Raw genomic sequence first — 17,555 nt, forward strand, 5'->3', positions numbered from 1 at the left:
ATCAAAGACCACAAAATATGTGTTATGAAGTAATATGTTTGTAGAGCTAACCAGAGATTGCTGAATCTGATTTTTGTCTTGGTCAAAATTTTACTGAATTGTTATCAACTGACCCAGAGTCTGTAATTTTTTTATATCCTAGTTCATGTGTCTATTTGGGTAAATAATTTTTGTAAACCAACCAGGGGTGTTATATAAAATGTACTTCCTTACAGTCATGTAAATAATGGAGGCTGCTTTTTAGAAAGATTCTGCATTCCTGGATGATGATTTTTGCATTTTTTTCTACTTCTGAAACTGGCAGTAGGTTATGGTTTTTTTCATCTTCCGATTTATACATCCCTAGCTAGTTTGGCAGTAAGGCCTTCCTATACTTTTTACCAGTGCTAAACAGATTGACTTATTAGAGAAATATCTTTTGTCTCTCAGTATGAGAACATTTAAAATCTAAAGGGAAAAGTAGGATGGACAGGATGGGGGTAAATGAAGATCGAATAAAGGCTCAGTGCTTTAATGGATCTGCAACCTTTAGGTATGTTTTAACTTTATAGTTCTTTGCCTGCAATGTTTATAGTCAAGGAATAGATTATCCCAACCAGAAGACAGGATACTTAAGTCCAAAAAAGAGTAATAAATTTGTTTTTAAAGCACTTAGTTGTCTTATAGATCACCATGTGGGATTTGGCCAGTGGAAAACTTCTAAGATCAATAACAGATGCTCATCCTCCAGGAACAGCAATATTGCATATCAAGGTAATAGCTTTGTTTTCTTTTTCTAATAATTTTTTTATTATGCCTTTGTATTTATTTTAAAGTAAATTTCTCTATATTGATAATCAGAGTCCAAAAAATGTATTTAACATGAAGCTGAACATTACCTCGTAAATAGAATCCATAACATTGAGCTGTCTTTTATTTGACTGGCCAAACACGATGTTTTTCCAGGTTAAAACTGGAGATGGGCTAGTATGGAAATATTCAGCTTCAAGTTGCACTGAAGTCTAATAGATATAGCGGCAAAAAGGGCAAATTGGTGTGTTGCTAGACTAGAGTTTGGCAGTAAAGACGGGCAGCCCCCTGCTAAAATTCATATGGAACTCTTAAAAAGTCTTTTTACCTTTGTTTAGTTCATCCAAATTTTATTGCTGAGGTGGTGTGCTCTGTCACCCTTTTTTGGGAGTTGCCTGAGGTTTAAGGCACAGATTGTGAAAGAACCAAGGTTTGGATTATGTTTAGAAATGAATCTGTTGGTTTATTTTCTTTCAGGCCTCTAAAGGGAAAGCATTAAGATCCTAGTCTTGGCTTTCTCCTTACAGGCCTGAAAAAATAAACTGACTTAGGTAACAGATTTCATTTATAAATACAATGTGAGTGTTGATTCTTCCATGCTGTCAAGCTCATGTTCAGAAGCATAAAAGGTAAAGGATTATAACTAGAAAAGTCTAAAATCAGATCTTCTAGATTTTAATCATGTACACATTTTGTTGCTTAGCTCTGCAGAGCTCTGTCATCCGTAAGTATCCTTTTTAAAGTCTGGAAGCATCTGGAGTTTGTATGTCTGTATCTAGGTTAGTTACAAAAAGTCTTCTGTGACAGAGCAGCGTTGAAGCATTTAGTAACAATGAAAACAACCAAGACAAGTAAAAAAGTAAAAGTGGAGAGAATTTCCAGAGCATTATGGCAATATATCTTGACCTCTTTTCATATGGTTTGTGCCGACTTTTAATATGTTATAGTTGTTTGTATATAGGTCTTCTCTCTCTTAGTAGATGAGCATCTTTGAAATCACAATCTGTTTGTCATTTATTTTTGTGTTTTACCCATAGAAGCTCTCAATAAGTACTTGATTGAAGGAAAAACTAGATGGTGGTGTTTATACAAGAGCAATCCTTTTGCAGAGAAAAATATTGGGAGAAAGAATAAGAAACAGAAGAGATAAAGGCAGAGAGAAAAGAGAAGAATGCAGTTGAGATAAATAATATGTAGTAGGAGCCATCGTGTTGCCTGACAATGGTGATGAAGGTGGTACATGTAGTAATAACACTGGAGTAAGATACATAGGGTTGAATATTTCTGAAGTCTTCTATTGACATCAGCCACTTGCATTTTAATACTCCTACACGTTGTTCTTCAAATTTAAGCCTGTATCTCATCAATAACAATTTGAAATTTCATTCTTTATGGGTATTTATGTGTATGTGTGTATTTATATGAATGCACTACTGTACTAATTTTTATGTACATTATAAAGCACATACACAAGAAATAGAAGATTAAACAAATACAGGTTCTGTTATTTTTCCTGCACTCCGGTGGACCATTTCATGCACATACTTAGGGTATATGCTTCTCACTCTGGCAACTGCTCATCTAGGCCGTAAGAGCAAAGTTGTGGGGCTTTTTAACTATGCGTGTGTTTGGGTAAAGGAAGAAGAATTTTACAGTGACCTCTAGTACCTCAGCCATCCCTGACTGAGAGCCTGAGGCATGCCATTTAGGATGGTTCACCAACCTTTGAGTTTAGGGAGGATAGTCACTGTAAATGGCACAAGTTCACTTTATTCCATTTTGTGTCCTGCAACATTGACCATACTTCAGGTCACCTTAGGACTGTCTGTCATTGTGAACATTATTTATTATTCTGAGTTTTCTAAGTTAGGTAGTGATAACTGATGTATTTGCTGTGGAAGAAGATCAAGGAGGTAGCACATTTTGGGAAGAGTTGTATATGAAAAGTTAAAATGTTTTAGATACAGTGGACTTACTTTTCAGTTATTCAGAAGACATCTTCAGATAAGTTTATTTCTCAGAGATACCAAGTATTTTTTAGAGTCGCTATTCTTGAAAACTGGGCGGGTGCAAATGTAACCAGAGGATTTCATTTATTTAATAATAGCAAGTTACAAAAAGTTATTGTAAGAACCCAAGTACAGAACTTTAGAATTTTTATCAATCATAGTTTGTATTTTTCTTTTATCCTGATGAAAGGTGGTTTTGCTTTTTGAAAGCCTCTGTTTTTTTTAAAGATTTTGGACCATTATTACTCTAAATAAAGGTAAGTTTGTATGTTTAGCGTAATGAGCACTAAATCTAGTTTAGGTTATTTCAAAAGCTATTAAATGTGTATATTGTAGTTTTTCAAAATTGTATAATTTTTTCCTTCTTAATACTTGACTGTTTAAAAATCTACAAGAAAATAAATTCCTTCTCTGTTTAGTTTACAGATGACCCAACTCTTGCAATTTGCAATGACAGCGGAGGCTCTGTTTTTGAATTGACATTTAAGTAAGAGACTGGTGGACATCTGTTGACAAATGAAAAGACTAGCTCTGTTTAAATGATTTGAAATTGAACATGAAGAGGTCTAGAAAGCCCCTGTAATTGAGAGTAGACTATGATTGTGTATTACAATTAGCTGGGAAGGCTTATATTATTAGAACAAACAGAGTTCTGGGCCTGGTCCTCCCGAGTTTTATCTCAGTAGGTCTGAGTCGGGATTCTAGACTCCTATTCCCCGAGAGATTCTTATGTGCTGTCAAGCTTGGGACCACTCTTCTGGAGTAGCTCACTAATTTTGGTTTAGGCTCAAGGCCCAGTTGATTATAATCAAAATGGGCAGGTGTAAACAGGTTTTTAATTATCTTAGAATTGCCATGTTTGCTCTTTAAGAGCAAAGACTGTATAGACATATCAAAGAGCGTTTAGGAAGCAGAGTTTTTTGAAAAGTAGAACATAATATTCATTGTGTATTATGTTTTCATAAGTTCTCCAAGGTTGACAACTATCTTTGTTTCTTGTGTTTCTCATAGCTTCTAACAATGCTAAGCACAAAGTAATTTCTGAAAAAAACATACTTCTTATTCAGTTAATGTTTATTGAGCATCTCCTATGTGTAGGTATTTATCTAGACCCCAGAGTTTTAACTGTGAACCAAGCAAAGTTTCTGCTCTAAGAGAACTTAGATTCTAGCTGCAGTAAGGGTAAGGAAACAGCAAACCAGCACATAAATGAAATCACTTCAGATGGGTCTAAGTACTGCGAAGAAAACAAGACAGGGGATAACTCTAGATTGCACTTAAGGATGATTCTGGAATGCCTTTCTCAGAAGGAGCAACATCTGGAAAAATACCTGAATGGTGAGCCAGTCAACATATGCACAGATCTGAGGGAAATATTCCAGGCAGAGAACATTCAGACACAAAGGCTTTGAGGTGGCCACAAACTTGGCCTGCTAGAGCGATTGAAGAAAGCAGGCATGGGTTGAGTGTGACTTTGTCAGGAACACAATAGTGGGAGAGGAGTGAAGGGAGGAGCCAGATCATATCCTTTTAAGACATGGGAAAGAGTTTGGATTTTATTTTTTATGTACAGTAGCAAGCCAGTAGACTGTTTTTGGCAGAAAAATAAACGAATCTGACTTGTATAATAAAAAGATCATGCTGCAGTCCTGTGGAGCTTGGATTGTTGGGGGTTAAGAATAGGAGGTAGGAGGCTATTAAAGTAGGCCAAGCAAGAGATAGTAGTGGCTTGAATCATTGCTAAATTGATTCTGAATTTTCTAATTACATTTTCAGGAGAGTGATGGGAGTGAGAACCTGTGAATCTAGATGTCTGTTCAGTGGTTCCAAGGGTGAAGTCTGCTGTATTGAGCCTCTGCATTCTAAGCCTGAGTTGAAAGATCATCCCATCACACAGTTTTCATTATTGGCCATGGCATCCTTAACAAAAGTAAGTGCATTTAGAAGTTAAAACTCAGAACTTTTAGAAACTTTGAATACCAAATATTTGAAAATTACAAGGTCAATATTGAAAACATATTTTTCTCTTAAAGATACTGGTCATTGGATTGAAACCATCCTTGAAAGTATGGATGACTTTTCCCTATGGCCGGGTGAGTAAGTCCCTCCATCTTATTGGCCAAAGGAAGGACCATGTCAGGAGGTTGAGAGAGATGACTTGCAAGGGGTGAATTCTATGAGATTGTCAGAAAACTAGACAGGATGAAAGTCAGTACTCCAGAGATCGTTGGCTGGACTTGCCTTAAGGTGATCAAAGCATTATAAGCTGATGACCAGCACAGTGTCCTAGGGATCATGAGATCTTGTACTTTTCTACATTTATCGCTTTAAGCTTTTCTCTCATAGACAGCATACAGTTGGCTTTTGTTCTTAACCTCAACTTGACAGTCTCTGTATATTGCTGTCCTGGCACTCTGTGGTCACACCTAACTTCATGCATTGGAATTTCCTACTTCATTCAGTGTCCTTCTGAGGGCAATAAAATTCCCTTACCAGATTTAAAGTTGAAGGATAAGTTGACTTATTGAGTCCAAGCCTTGATTTTCAGTGTTTAAAAGATACTTATTTTTACATGGCTGCTGTGCTGAGACAGGCTTATACTCACTGTCTGCAGCTTTGGCACTGAACTGTGGATAGAGTAGACCCCACTGTCATATGTGCTGTAGATTGCTACTACATGTGCTGTCCCTGGCTTCTGCCTCTGGTATTTTACTTTGGAGGATGATACTTCCTGGCGTGTGTTATTTATATACCAGTTTTCCCTTTCTTTTCTTCTTGGTTATTTTCAGAGTTGTGATCTTCCAGTGTATATATGAGGAGAGGTATTGATAGGATGGGATGGAGATTGGTGGTACAGAACTCTGGCTGGTGCAGAAAGCATCCCCTATGGTGAAGGAACTCACTTTTGTTTTCCTGTTGGTACCCTGTGTGTCTCTGGGCCCTAGGGGAAGCAGGTCTATCCTTTCAGATGGCAAAACTGGCTTAGATGGCCATTAACATTTGTTAGATTAGCTTCATTGGCAAATTCACATTTTTTTTCATGGTAGTATGTGTTTGCTTTTTAAAAATGTTTTTATTGTTTTTTTTTCAACATTTTATTATAAACATTTTCAAACAAAATTGAAAGAATTTTACGTTGAATACTTGTATAGCTACCATCTAAATTCTATATATAACATTTACTGCCCTTTATTACATATCTTTATTACATACCCATCCCTCTGTCCACTTATCAAATTATATTTTTTATATATTTCAAAGGAAATTTCAGAAACCAGTATTCTTTCCCCTAAATATTTAGCATACATATTATTAGCTAGAGTTTAATACTTCTTTAGGTTTTTCCTTAGGTGTAGAATCTACATACAAAGAAGTGCACAGATCTTGAGTGTACATTTGCTGAACTTTGACAAATGCTTAACACTTTTGTAACTCAAATTCCTATCAAGGTGTAGAACATTACCATCAACCCAGAAAGTTCCCTCGTGACACTTCCCAGTTAGTTCTTGCTTTACTGAGAAATTGGAGAAAGTTTTTATCAAGGAACACTAGTCAGATGCTGTTTTTAACCACAGTTTTCTCTTTGTCCCCTTGTTTATCAACTGTGATGATGTTTTTTTTCCATCTCCCTACTTAGATGGATCCTTCCAGTGTGCCACTGCTGGCCTGGCACTTTGTAGCAGTGCAAAATTATGTGAATCCCATGCTTGCCTTCTGCAGAGGAGATGTCGTTCATTTTCTGTTGGTAAGTCCTAATTTGATGCTACATCCGTTAGAAAGCCTCTTGTAGTTTTTTTTATTCATCAGTAATTTAATAATGTGTCAAAGAAATTTGTGTTACTATCATAAGTCTTTGGAGAGAGTGTAACCTATTTTATTTTTATCTGAGGCTTTAATGATTAGCATGGGAAAAAGGTGATCACTCTCAGTTCCATAACCTTTCATGGTTTATTTCTCAGCTCCATTTCTTTGACAAATAATTAATGGTGTATGTAAATGTGTAAAGGTATGAATGTGAATATGTGTTAATGTATGTGTAACTACATATGTGTGTATTAGAGAGCAAGTATCGTTGAGCACCTGTTGTGTCCTCTACACTGTGATGGGCACAAGTAGCAATGGAAGGAAGGAAGTATACAACGTAATTTCAACTTTCACTCAGCTTATAATCTTGTTTGAAAAGCAAAATCAGTCTGTTCATTATTACTACAGAAAATGGTTTAAGGATTGAACTATGTGATGAAAATCAAGCTGATACAAATTCAGAGTACAAAGTGATTAGTATGGACTAGAGAGGGTATTAATGGCTTTATGAAGGATATACTGCAACTACTGCAGGAAGGCTGGGTATGCATATTGTTGGAAATGAGATGAACTGAAGTCACAGAGGCAAGAATGTGCCTTTGTATTAATAATCTCTTGGGTTTCCTAGCTCAGTGAAGCAAGTTCACTACTGTCTACCTACTTCCTCCAGCCAGAAACTTAGGAGTTACGTTTCAGTTACCTTTCTTTCTTCATATGTGCCCTATCATCAAGCCCTATTGACTCTACCTCCAAAAATCTCTTGAATTTCTCCTTTTTTGTCTCCTCCATTGCTCTTTCCTTAGTCTAAATCATGTACATGTCTAGCCTGGATTCTGCCATGGCTTCCTAACTAGTCTCTGGCCTCAGTGCCTTTTACATATACTGTTGCCTCTGCCAGAAAAGTTTTGTGCTATCTTCCATTGTCTCCCAGCTCATGATTAACATGGCCTTCCCTGACCTCTGAACTAAGTTAGTTATATACATCTTTTGATAATATTCAGCACTTAAAAGAAAAACAAAAACAAAAGAGGGGCGAGGTATTGTGGGTCTCCAACTGAGGCCCAGGCTGACTCTCTAACTCCTGGCCTCAAGTGATCCTCCCGCCTCAGCCTCCCAAATATTGGGATTACAAGTGTGAGCCACTGTGCTTGGCCACATTCAGCACTTTTTAAATTATTTGTCTAATGTTTTTCTTCGCCACTAGACAGAAAGCTCCATAAATCTAGAGACCATCTTTACTGTTATATTTCCAGCCACTAGAACAGTGCTTTATATTGTAAATAGTCAATAAATGTTTATAGAATTAATGACAAAGAGAAGGTTGTAGTGGAAAATATAATTGAATATATGGGGTGGATTGAGAGTAGGGGTTGGCAAACTGTGGCCTGTGGGCCAAATCTGGCCAGCCATCTGTTTTTATAAATAAAGCTTTGTTAGAACATCCCCAATACAACATTTGAGAGTCCTGCCTTCAGTTTCAGCTCAAAACATTGAAATATTCCTTCATCATTTTCTCCCCAATCAGTCTCTTTTCAAATGTTTCTTGATTCTAAAATGCAAAGTCAGAAGTGGGATGTTTCATTCATGTCCTTCAGTCTCTAGATCCAATATGATGAGAAGACTTATTTTTCCTTGAAAGTTGTCATCCCTTAACTCTCACTGCAACTAACCATCTTTGTCTAAACACCTTACACCTGCCTTATTGAGAAAAACCTTTAATTTTTCTCCTGCCTTCTGTATGTATGCTTTTTGCTACTTCTAGACTGATCTTCCTAAAATGTCACTTTAATCACATCTTTATGACTTTAATTACTTAGGAACCTGTGATGATGACTCCATTACCAGTCTAGGCCAATCATTATTAATCTAGATGAGGGGTTAGCAAGCTTTTTGTGTAAAGGGCCACACAGTAAACATTTTAGCGTCTGTGGACCATATATTCTCAGGAAACTGAGAAAGAGTAGGTGACTGCCTTTGGTCACACGGGTATAATAGTGGAACTTAGAATTAGACATATGGCTCTAGATCCCATGTTCATTTTACCACAGGATCATTTCTTAAGGGAGAAGTGATTTAGTGAAATGAAGGTGGGTGCACATGAAGGGCCCATGTTAAGTGGTCTCAGATTTCTGTTAAAACATCAGGCGAGGTCACCACTGTAAGTGATGGGGCCAGAAGGCAAAGAGAATTGTGACTTAAAGGGAAAGACATCTATTATGCTACTATGGAGACTGTCCAAGAAAGCCCAGGTTGAATTGAATGCCATGAATTTCAGGTGGTCAGGCGCATCTTGTGGTTTATGTTTCTTCAGTGTTCTGTTACCTTGGAGCAGAAGGGGAGAAGGATGACTGAGGATATAGAGTGTATTTATAGATACGAATAAATAAAAGATTGACACTCAAGGTCCTTTTGGGAAATTTTGGGATGTTAGAATTACACAACGGAACTTCAAAAAGTTTGTGGAAAAATGGAGTTAAAAAATAAAAATAAATTTTATTTCTCAACATAAGCTTCATCTTGTTCAAGATACTTTTTAAAGTGCTGATACCAGCCATATAGTCCATCCCTAAAGAACTGAAGGTCTTGGGAATTTAATCATGTCAATGCAGTCTTTTTCACATTATTAACTAAAGAAAAATGGGTGCCCTTTATAGACTTTTTCTAGATTAGGAGACAGAAGTCAAAGGAGCCAAATCAGTACTGTATGGTGGATCGAAATGCTCTCAGAATTGGCCTTGTTTGATGAGAGCAGTGAGCAGGAACATGGTTGTGGTGGAGGACAGTCTGGTGAAGCTTTCCTGGGCATTTGTCTGCCAGAGCTTTGGCTAACTTTCTCAAAACACACTCTTAATAAGCAGATGTTATTGTTCTTTGGCCCTCCAGAAAATCAACAAGCAAAATGCCTTGAGCATCCCAAAAAATTGTTGCCATGACCTTTACTCTTGCCTGGTCTGTTTTTGCTTTGGCTAGACCACTTCTGCCTCTTCATAGCCTTTGTTTTGCTTGTGCTTTTTCTTCAGGACCACACTGGTAAAACCATGTTTTATCTCCTGTTACAGTTTTTCAGAGAAATGCTTCAGGATCTTGATTCCACATGTTTAAAATTCCCGTTAAAAGCTTTGCTCTTGTCTGCAGCTGACCTGGGCACAACTGTTTTGGCACCCGTCAAGTAGAAACTTTGCTCAGCTTTAATTTTTCAGTCAGAATAGTGCAAGCTAAACCAGTTGAAATGTCTATGGTTTTGGCTGTTGTTTCTGCTGTTAATCATTGATCTCTTTCAATTAGGGCATGAACAAGATGAATATTTTTCCTCGCTAATTGATGGGTATGGTCTGCAATTGCAGGCTTCACCTTCAGCATCATCTTGTTCCTTCTTAAAACAAGTTACCCATTTGTAAACTGCTGCTTTCTCTGGGGGCATTGTTCCCATAAACTTTTATTAAGCATCAGTGATTTTACCATTCTTCCACTGAAGCTTCACCATAAATTTGATATTTGTTCTTGCTTCAATTTTAGCAGAATTTATGTTGCTCTTTGGGGCTCTTTTCAAACTGGTGTCTTTCCTTCTTAATGCCTCAAACTAGATCCTTTTCAGACATGTTATCGTAAGTTAGTACGAGTTTATTTTGGTGCAAACAATTTTTGAGATCCATGCATAGTTTTTTCATTGTATGCATTTTCCATGAACTTTTTGAAGTGCTCTCATAATAGTATCATAGTTCAGAGAAGTCTGGCTCACATCACTGCAGCATCTTTTTTTCTTGAATGGACTTTTGACTTCCTCACACCGTGTCACCATTCCTTTTTGTATTTTTTTTTTTTTTGAGACAGAGTCTTGCTCTGTTGCCCAGGCTGGAGTGCAGTGGCGCTATCTCAGCTCACTGCAAGCTCCGCCTCCTGGATTCACGCCATTCTCCTACCTCAGCCTCCCGAGCAGCTGGGATTACAGGTGCCCACCACATGCCTGGCTAGTTTTTTGTATTTTCAGTAGAGACGGGGTTTCACTGTGTTAGCCAGGATGGTCTCGATCTCCTGACCTCATGATCCGCCCACCTCGGCCTCCCAAAGTGCTGCGATTACAGGTGTGAGCCACCGCGCCCGGCCCTTTTTGTATTTTAATTATAGTCATTGATGTGATAAAGTTAGGTTGTTCTGAATTATAACAGAGTGAAAACTATGTCACAGCATTTGTCAATACTGACAACTAGACCACTTCCAGATATGCCCTGCATTTTGGTGTAAATAATGGAACAAATAATTTTTTTTCTACTTTCATAATCATTTATTTAATTATCAGCACTTTTGGCTTATCTACAGTGAATGGGATAACGGGTAAATGTGATATTCTAGGTGGAGTATAATTAAATATCTAAAAAAGTCCCTCAAACAGTAGTTGGTTTTTAGGTTGTTTTTATTTCATCATCAGGTAAAGAGAGACGAATCTGGAGCAATACATGTTACTAAGCAAAAGCATCTTCACCTATACTATGACCTCATCAACTTTACTGTGAGTATTATTCAAATTAAATATCCCCATTTAGTTCATGTAATTGTTCTGAACCTATGATATATTAAAGCTACCAGGATTTCTGCCAAGAATTATTACCTTTAAGATCATATAAAATATGGACAGTCAGGCACCCAGGCTCGTGCCTGTAGTCCCAGCTACTTGGGAGGCTGAGGTGTGGGATAGCTTAAGCCCAGGAGTTCAAGGCTGTAGTGCTCAGTGATCGCTCCTGTGACTAGTCACTGCACTCTAGCCTGGGCAACATAGTGAGACTCTGTCTCTTAAAAAAAAAAAGTGTATATATATATATATATATATACACACATACATACATATACACACACACACAGAAAGGAAGTCCTGGTTATATTGAATAAAGTCTGAATGTGGTGTGATGCCATAAATTATTGCCTTTCAACCTATGTCCTGCTGAACACAGGCAGGATTAGAAATGTAGTGTCTCGTTTAGCTCAAAGGGGAGTTTGGCTTCAGAAGAATTTAGGTGAGTTTTTTGAGGATCATTGCCCTGCTTTCTCTGTAAAACATTTTTTGTATTTTTGAGCTTTGTCTTAAATTGGTTCAGCAGCTCATGCAGCCTCTTTTTTTCTTGTGGCTGAAAACTTTGCAGAGTTCTCTTTCTACCATGCATCTCAATCCTGAGTGACTTCTTGTTTTTTTGTTTTGTTTTTTTTTTTTTGAGATGGAGTCTTGCTCTGTAGCCCAAGCTGGAGTACAGTGGTGTGATCTCAGCTCACTGCAAGCTCCGCCTCCTGGGTTCAAGCGATTCTCCTGCCTCAGCCTCCTGAGTAGCTGGGACTACAGGCGCCCCCACCACCACACCTGGCTAATTTTTTGTATTTTTAGTAGAGACGGGATTTCACTGTGTTAATCAGGATGGTCTTGATCTCCTGACCTCGTGATCTGCCCGCCTCGGCCCTCCAAAGTGCTGGGATTACAGGCGTGAGCCACCACGCCCGGCCACTTCTTGGTTTAAAAAGAGAGAGATTTCTTTTTGTATCAAATTTTATTTTTTCTCTCTCAAATAGTTTGTTAATTTTGAGAACAAAGTAATTATAATATTTCTGGGTTCCCATCATTAATACATTTTAGCACATCCATGTCTGGTGTCCGGTAAAACATTCTGTAGATGCATGAATATAGGCAACCCTAAATGTAAGGCAATTCCTCATTTTTCTAATAAAAAGACTGAAAAAGAGTTTTTTCCTCAACTTGATAACATGTAATTTTTTAGAATATAGATGAAATAGATCTTTTCTTTACATAATTTATTGATTTAGTTGTACATTACATTTTTAACTCACAGACAGTTGTTTAGAAATAATTCTTTCTTCCATACACATTTTATGAAATAATTTTGTTCAGACTCTTAAAAGACATCAGTGTTGTCATCACCAGAATTGTCTTGTTGAATCATGTCATACAGTTTTTCAGAATTTATCATCATCACTTCTGTTTAAGATGTTTGAGATACAGTACTTTAAAAATCTGCACGAGTGTATGTGACCATTAACTGCACTGTTTTCTAAATTACCCTTAAAAGGCTTATTTACAACAGTGTCAACACTCGCAACTCTGCGGGTCTAATCTCAGGAATAATTACAAAACTTACTGAAGTTCCTTTTTTTTCTGCCATTCTCTCGTTTTCTTTTAACCAGGTGACCTGTGAGAGTACCTAAGAACTAGCACTGATTAAGGTTGTATAAGGCTAAATAATGTGATTTTTCCTAGAAAATACTTTGTTTTTCTAAATAAAATAATTAAGAGAGCACCTTATAAGAGCTGTCTGTAAAATATTTGCATATCAAACTCCCTGTTTTCTGAAAGATTTTTTAGAGGAGGAGAGGGGAACAAACTCTTCCCTTAGGGTGGCTAATATACAGTAATAGAGTGTATTTTTTAGCATTTTCAACTTGGTTATCTTTAGTTGGACATTATGCAAATAATATCTGATGACATAGAATAGAGCATACAAATACACCAGTGTGAATACCAGAGACATAAAGGGCAGAGGAGGCACTTTGTTCTGGCTACTTCTGAATTCTGATTGAGCAGATTTTAAGATTTATTTCTTGGGAAAGGATTGGGATTGCCAAAAAAGAATTTGAAAATAAGAAATCTGATTTTATACATAACCCAAGAAATTTGTTAAAATGGCATCCTTCAGAAGATTTTTAAAGTTATTATTGTTAGTACTTTAAAAATTATAATAGTACTTATTAAAGAAAATTTGGGAAATACAGAGAAATAGAACAAAGGACTCTCGTAATTTTAAGAGAGATTTTGAAGGAAGTAGATTTTTAAAATAGCTTCTATTTTAAAATATATATTGCTTCAGTGCTGACAATTGTCCTTTGACCAGCTAGGTTTATGGGCTTTACTTTGTTCTTTTGTTTTAGCAGTATCATAAAAACTAGAAACGCAGAGTTTGTCATGATACTGAAGTCATTTGTGCCAGTTGCTTTAAAAAATCTTTTGTAAAAAACGATATGCTCTAATCCACCTAGAGCTTTTAGTCTTCTTTTACACTGTGCAAGTGTCATTTTAATATTTTCAAAAGTTAGTAGTATATTGTAGCTACTGTTCTCTGGCCTGTCACTGAGTAATTCTTGCTTTGATTGTGTTGCCATGTTAATTGTTAAATGGATAAAGTCCTCAATGTAATTTAATCGAGGAGCCAAGCTTTCTTCTTGACCCGAATGATGATGTGGGTGTGGTCTCTCTTTTGTTTTGTTGTGTGCTTGAATTACAGTGGATAAATTCACGCACAGTTGTGCTCTTAGACAGCGTAGAGAAGTTGCATGTGATTGATCGGCAAACACAAGAGGAATTGGAGACAGTGGAGATCTCAGAAGTTCAGCTGGTCTATAATAGCAGCCATTTCAAATCACTAGCCACTGGAGGAAATGTTAGCCAGGCACTGGTAAGGATAATCACTTCTCTTGGTATTGCTTTGATAAACTTGGTATTTTGTTGTATTTGTTTTAGAAATAGGAACTCTGGGGAGTTACCTTTTTCTGTCTTGAGGTGTTTATTTAAAAGCCACTAGGTTGAAGTGGGTGTGAATGTGCTTGTAAGGTTTTAAGAATACAAGCTAAAACAATAATTTTTGTTCCCTTCTATTCAGAAATGTTACTTACTTAATACCACTTTTAATTTTTATACTAAAATAATGAAGTATGGAAAATTTGTGAGAAAAACTGTAAAGTCAAAATATTTTTAGAAAGCTTAATTTGGCAGTAATAAGCCTGATAGATTTAAGGGATAAGTAACTACAGACAGGTACCCTATGAGGCTTTGGAAATATTTGAGTGATAATGGTAAAGGCTTGAACAGGTATGGTTGCTGTGGGTATTAAAAAGCAAAGATGGCTTCAAGAGAAAGAAGATACTCTAGAAATAGGTAATAGATGAGATGCAGGAGCCTAGAGAGAAGGAGGACACAACAGAGTTATGGCCTTAGCATTAATTTTATTGTGTCGTTAAGCAACTACAATAATGGCCTTAAGCAATTTCCACAGATAGTTTATAGTTCAATCAACTTGAATTGTGATCTCATGTTCCTAAACCACAAATCTTTAAGTAGGAAATTTAGACCATTGTGAGACTTCCTTGGATCATTTTTTGAAAAAAATAGTAATGATGGTAATATTTAATGAGTGACTATAGCATGATGTGTAGGCTTTGCTCAAATCTCCCTCATATTAAAACTTCAGAGCGTAAAATATATATGGAAGGGTCTTCCAGCCTCCCACTTTAAAAACCAAGAAAAGTCAGAATAAGAAATAATAGTGCAATATAATTCACTAAGTGATAATGATAATTACTGTTCCATACTTTATTTTCTTGTGTTTGAATGGTATTAAAAATACCAGTGGACTTTGAAATTGTACTTTTAGCCAAGATAGAGTTGTGGTGAATTAGATTTACTCTCCTGCTTGAAATAACCGAAGAAGGTGAAGGAGGAGGGAGGGGGAGGGGGAGGGGAAGGGGGAGGGAAGAAGAAGAAGAAAAGTAAACAGCAGTTCTTAAGACACTGGACATCTGTAATGACGGACAGCAATCTCTCACAAAATGGGGAACAAATGCTGTGAACTCTGTGATTGTCCTAGCTTCCAGCCTCCAGAGGGCATCTGGGCTGTGGAGGAACCCAATTGGAGCCTAGAAGACTCCATGAGTTGAGAAGACACAGCTGAGATTGCAGGAAGACAAAATTGGGTTGAGTTTGCAAGAGAGAGTACTGGAGAAAAGAGCACTATGAAAGAGTCCCCCTTGAGTGTTCATCAGACTCCTAATCAGCAAATGCATAGAAGGAAGCTGCCCAAGGACCAGGAAAGAGCCATTTGAAAGGTTTAGAGGGAACCGTATCTAGTGCTTACACAGGGCCGGAAACAGTGCTTGTTACACCAGCCAGAATGGAAAGCTTCATGATTCACAGGACAGTGGGTAGAGACCTCAGAGTCGTCTTGCCTCATTAGGACTAGAATAAATGGCACACTGGTCCCAGCTAACACATCTTAAAAGTAAGACCAGAAAGGATCAAACTGTTTCCAAATCACTTATCTTCTAGAACAAAGCACAAGAATATTGGCCGGGCGCAGTGGCTCACGCCTGTAATCCCAACACTTTGGGAGGCCGAGGTGGGCGGATCACAAGGTCAGGAGATCGAGACCATCCTGGCTAACACAGTGAAACCCAGTCTCTACTAAATATATAAAAAATTAGCTGGGCGAGGTGGCGGGCGCCTGTAGTCCCAGCTACTCTGTAGGCTGAGGCAGGAGAATGGTGTGAACCTGGGAGGTAGAGCTTGCAGGGAGCCGAGATCACCCTACTGCACTCAAGCCTGGGCGACAGCGAGACTCCGTCTCAAAAAAAAAAAAAAAAAAAGGAATACAGAAAGATCCAGAAACCAACAAGTTAAAATTCACAGTGTCTCTCATCCAATTAGAGATTACTAGGTATGCAAAGAAGAAAAACAACCTATAATGAGGAGAAAAATAAAAACTAACTCACACCTGACATAAATGTTAGCAGACAAAGACATAAAAGTTATTATAACTATACTCTTTAGTTAAAAAAGTTAAGTAGAGACATGGAAGATATTTAAAAAGATGCACATCAGACTTCTAGAGATGAAAACCAGTGCTTATAGATGAAAAAAAATGCACTGGATGGGATTAATGGCAGATTAGGCAACACAGAAAAAAACGATTAATGAATTTGAAGATACAACAGAAATTATACAAAATGAAACACAGAAAAATAATTTTAAGAAATAGTATTAGTGAACTGTGAGAACACGTCAGATAGCCTAATGTATGTGTAGTTACAATCTCTAAAGGAAAGGAGAGAAGAAATTGGAAAAAATAATGGTCAAAAACTTTTCTAAAACTGTAGACACACACGTTTAAGAAGCTCAGTGAACCCAAGCACAACTAAAATAAACTGTATATGAATTGATCAAAATTAGTGATAAGGAGAAAAATTTTAAAGCAACCAGTGGGAAAAAAAGACACATTAAATGCAGAGGAGCAATAATTATGAGAACACATTTCTCATCAGATAGTCGGCAGTGATCTGTAAAGATTTAGAAGTGGACAATGAACACTTGGGGCACTGCTCAACATCATTAGGTATTAGGGATCAAATACCTAATCAAAATCAAATGGAATACTGCTTCACACCCACTGGGAAGTGGGAAGGCTATCATAAAAAAAAGAATAACAAGTGTTGGCAAGGATGTGGCGATATTGGAAGCCTCATAGATTGATGGTAGGAAACCAAAATGGTGCAAATGCTGTGGAAGATGGTTTGGCACTTTATTAAAAAGTTAAACATTGAGGCCGGGCATGGTGGCTCTTGCCTGTAATCCCAGCACTTTGGGAGGCCGAGGCGGGAGGATCACCTGAGGTCAGGAGTTCGAGACCAGCCTGGCCAACGTAGTGAAACCCTGTCTCTACTAAAAATACAAAAATTAGCTAGACTTGGTGGTAAGCACCTGTAATCCCAGCTACTCGGAAGGTGGAGGCAGGAGAATCGCTTGAACCTGGGAGGCAGAGGTTGCAGTGAGCCGAGATTGTGCCACTGCACTCCAGCCTGGGGTACAGAGTGAGACTCTATCTTAAAAAAAAAAAAAAAAAGTTAAACATTGAATTACCAATCTGACCCAGAAGTTCTGCTCCTAAGTGTGTTTCCAAAAGAGTTGGAAATACATGCTTATATAAAAACTTGTATATGAACACACATAGCAGTATTGTTCTTTGTAACTGAAGAGTGAAAACAATCTAAATATTCACTAACTGGTAAAGGGATGTACAAAATGTGGCATAGCCATTTAATAGAATACTCTTCCACAGTGAAAAGTATGACAACTGATACTTGGCTACAACATGGATGAACCTTAAAAATACTAAGTGAAAGAAGACATAC

At 37.4% G+C, this 17,555-nt stretch overlaps 1 protein-coding gene across 3 annotated transcripts in view; it reads left to right on the forward strand.

Annotated features, from left to right (window-relative positions):
* VPS8 (vacuolar protein sorting 8 homolog (S. cerevisiae)) overlaps window positions 1-17,555 on the forward strand; it is a 245,287-nt gene that overhangs the window by 37,603 nt on the left and 190,129 nt on the right. For all 3 annotated transcript variants that reach the window (XM_011981868.1, XM_011981866.1, XM_011981867.1), the window contains 7 exons: window positions 667-753; window positions 3,218-3,285; window positions 4,575-4,728; window positions 4,832-4,891; window positions 6,436-6,543; window positions 11,029-11,109; window positions 13,880-14,050. In XM_011981868.1, the coding sequence (XP_011837258.1) occupies window positions 667-753; window positions 3,218-3,285; window positions 4,575-4,728; window positions 4,832-4,891; window positions 6,436-6,543; window positions 11,029-11,109; window positions 13,880-14,050 (729 nt within the window). The remainder of the gene's footprint in view (window positions 1-666; window positions 754-3,217; window positions 3,286-4,574; window positions 4,729-4,831; window positions 4,892-6,435; window positions 6,544-11,028; window positions 11,110-13,879; window positions 14,051-17,555) is intronic.

The sequence above is a fragment of the Mandrillus leucophaeus genome, unplaced genomic scaffold, assembly GCF_000951045.1.
Source record: "Mandrillus leucophaeus isolate KB7577 unplaced genomic scaffold, Mleu.le_1.0 Scaffold231, whole genome shotgun sequence".
Classification (NCBI taxonomy): domain Eukaryota; kingdom Metazoa; phylum Chordata; class Mammalia; order Primates; family Cercopithecidae; genus Mandrillus; species Mandrillus leucophaeus.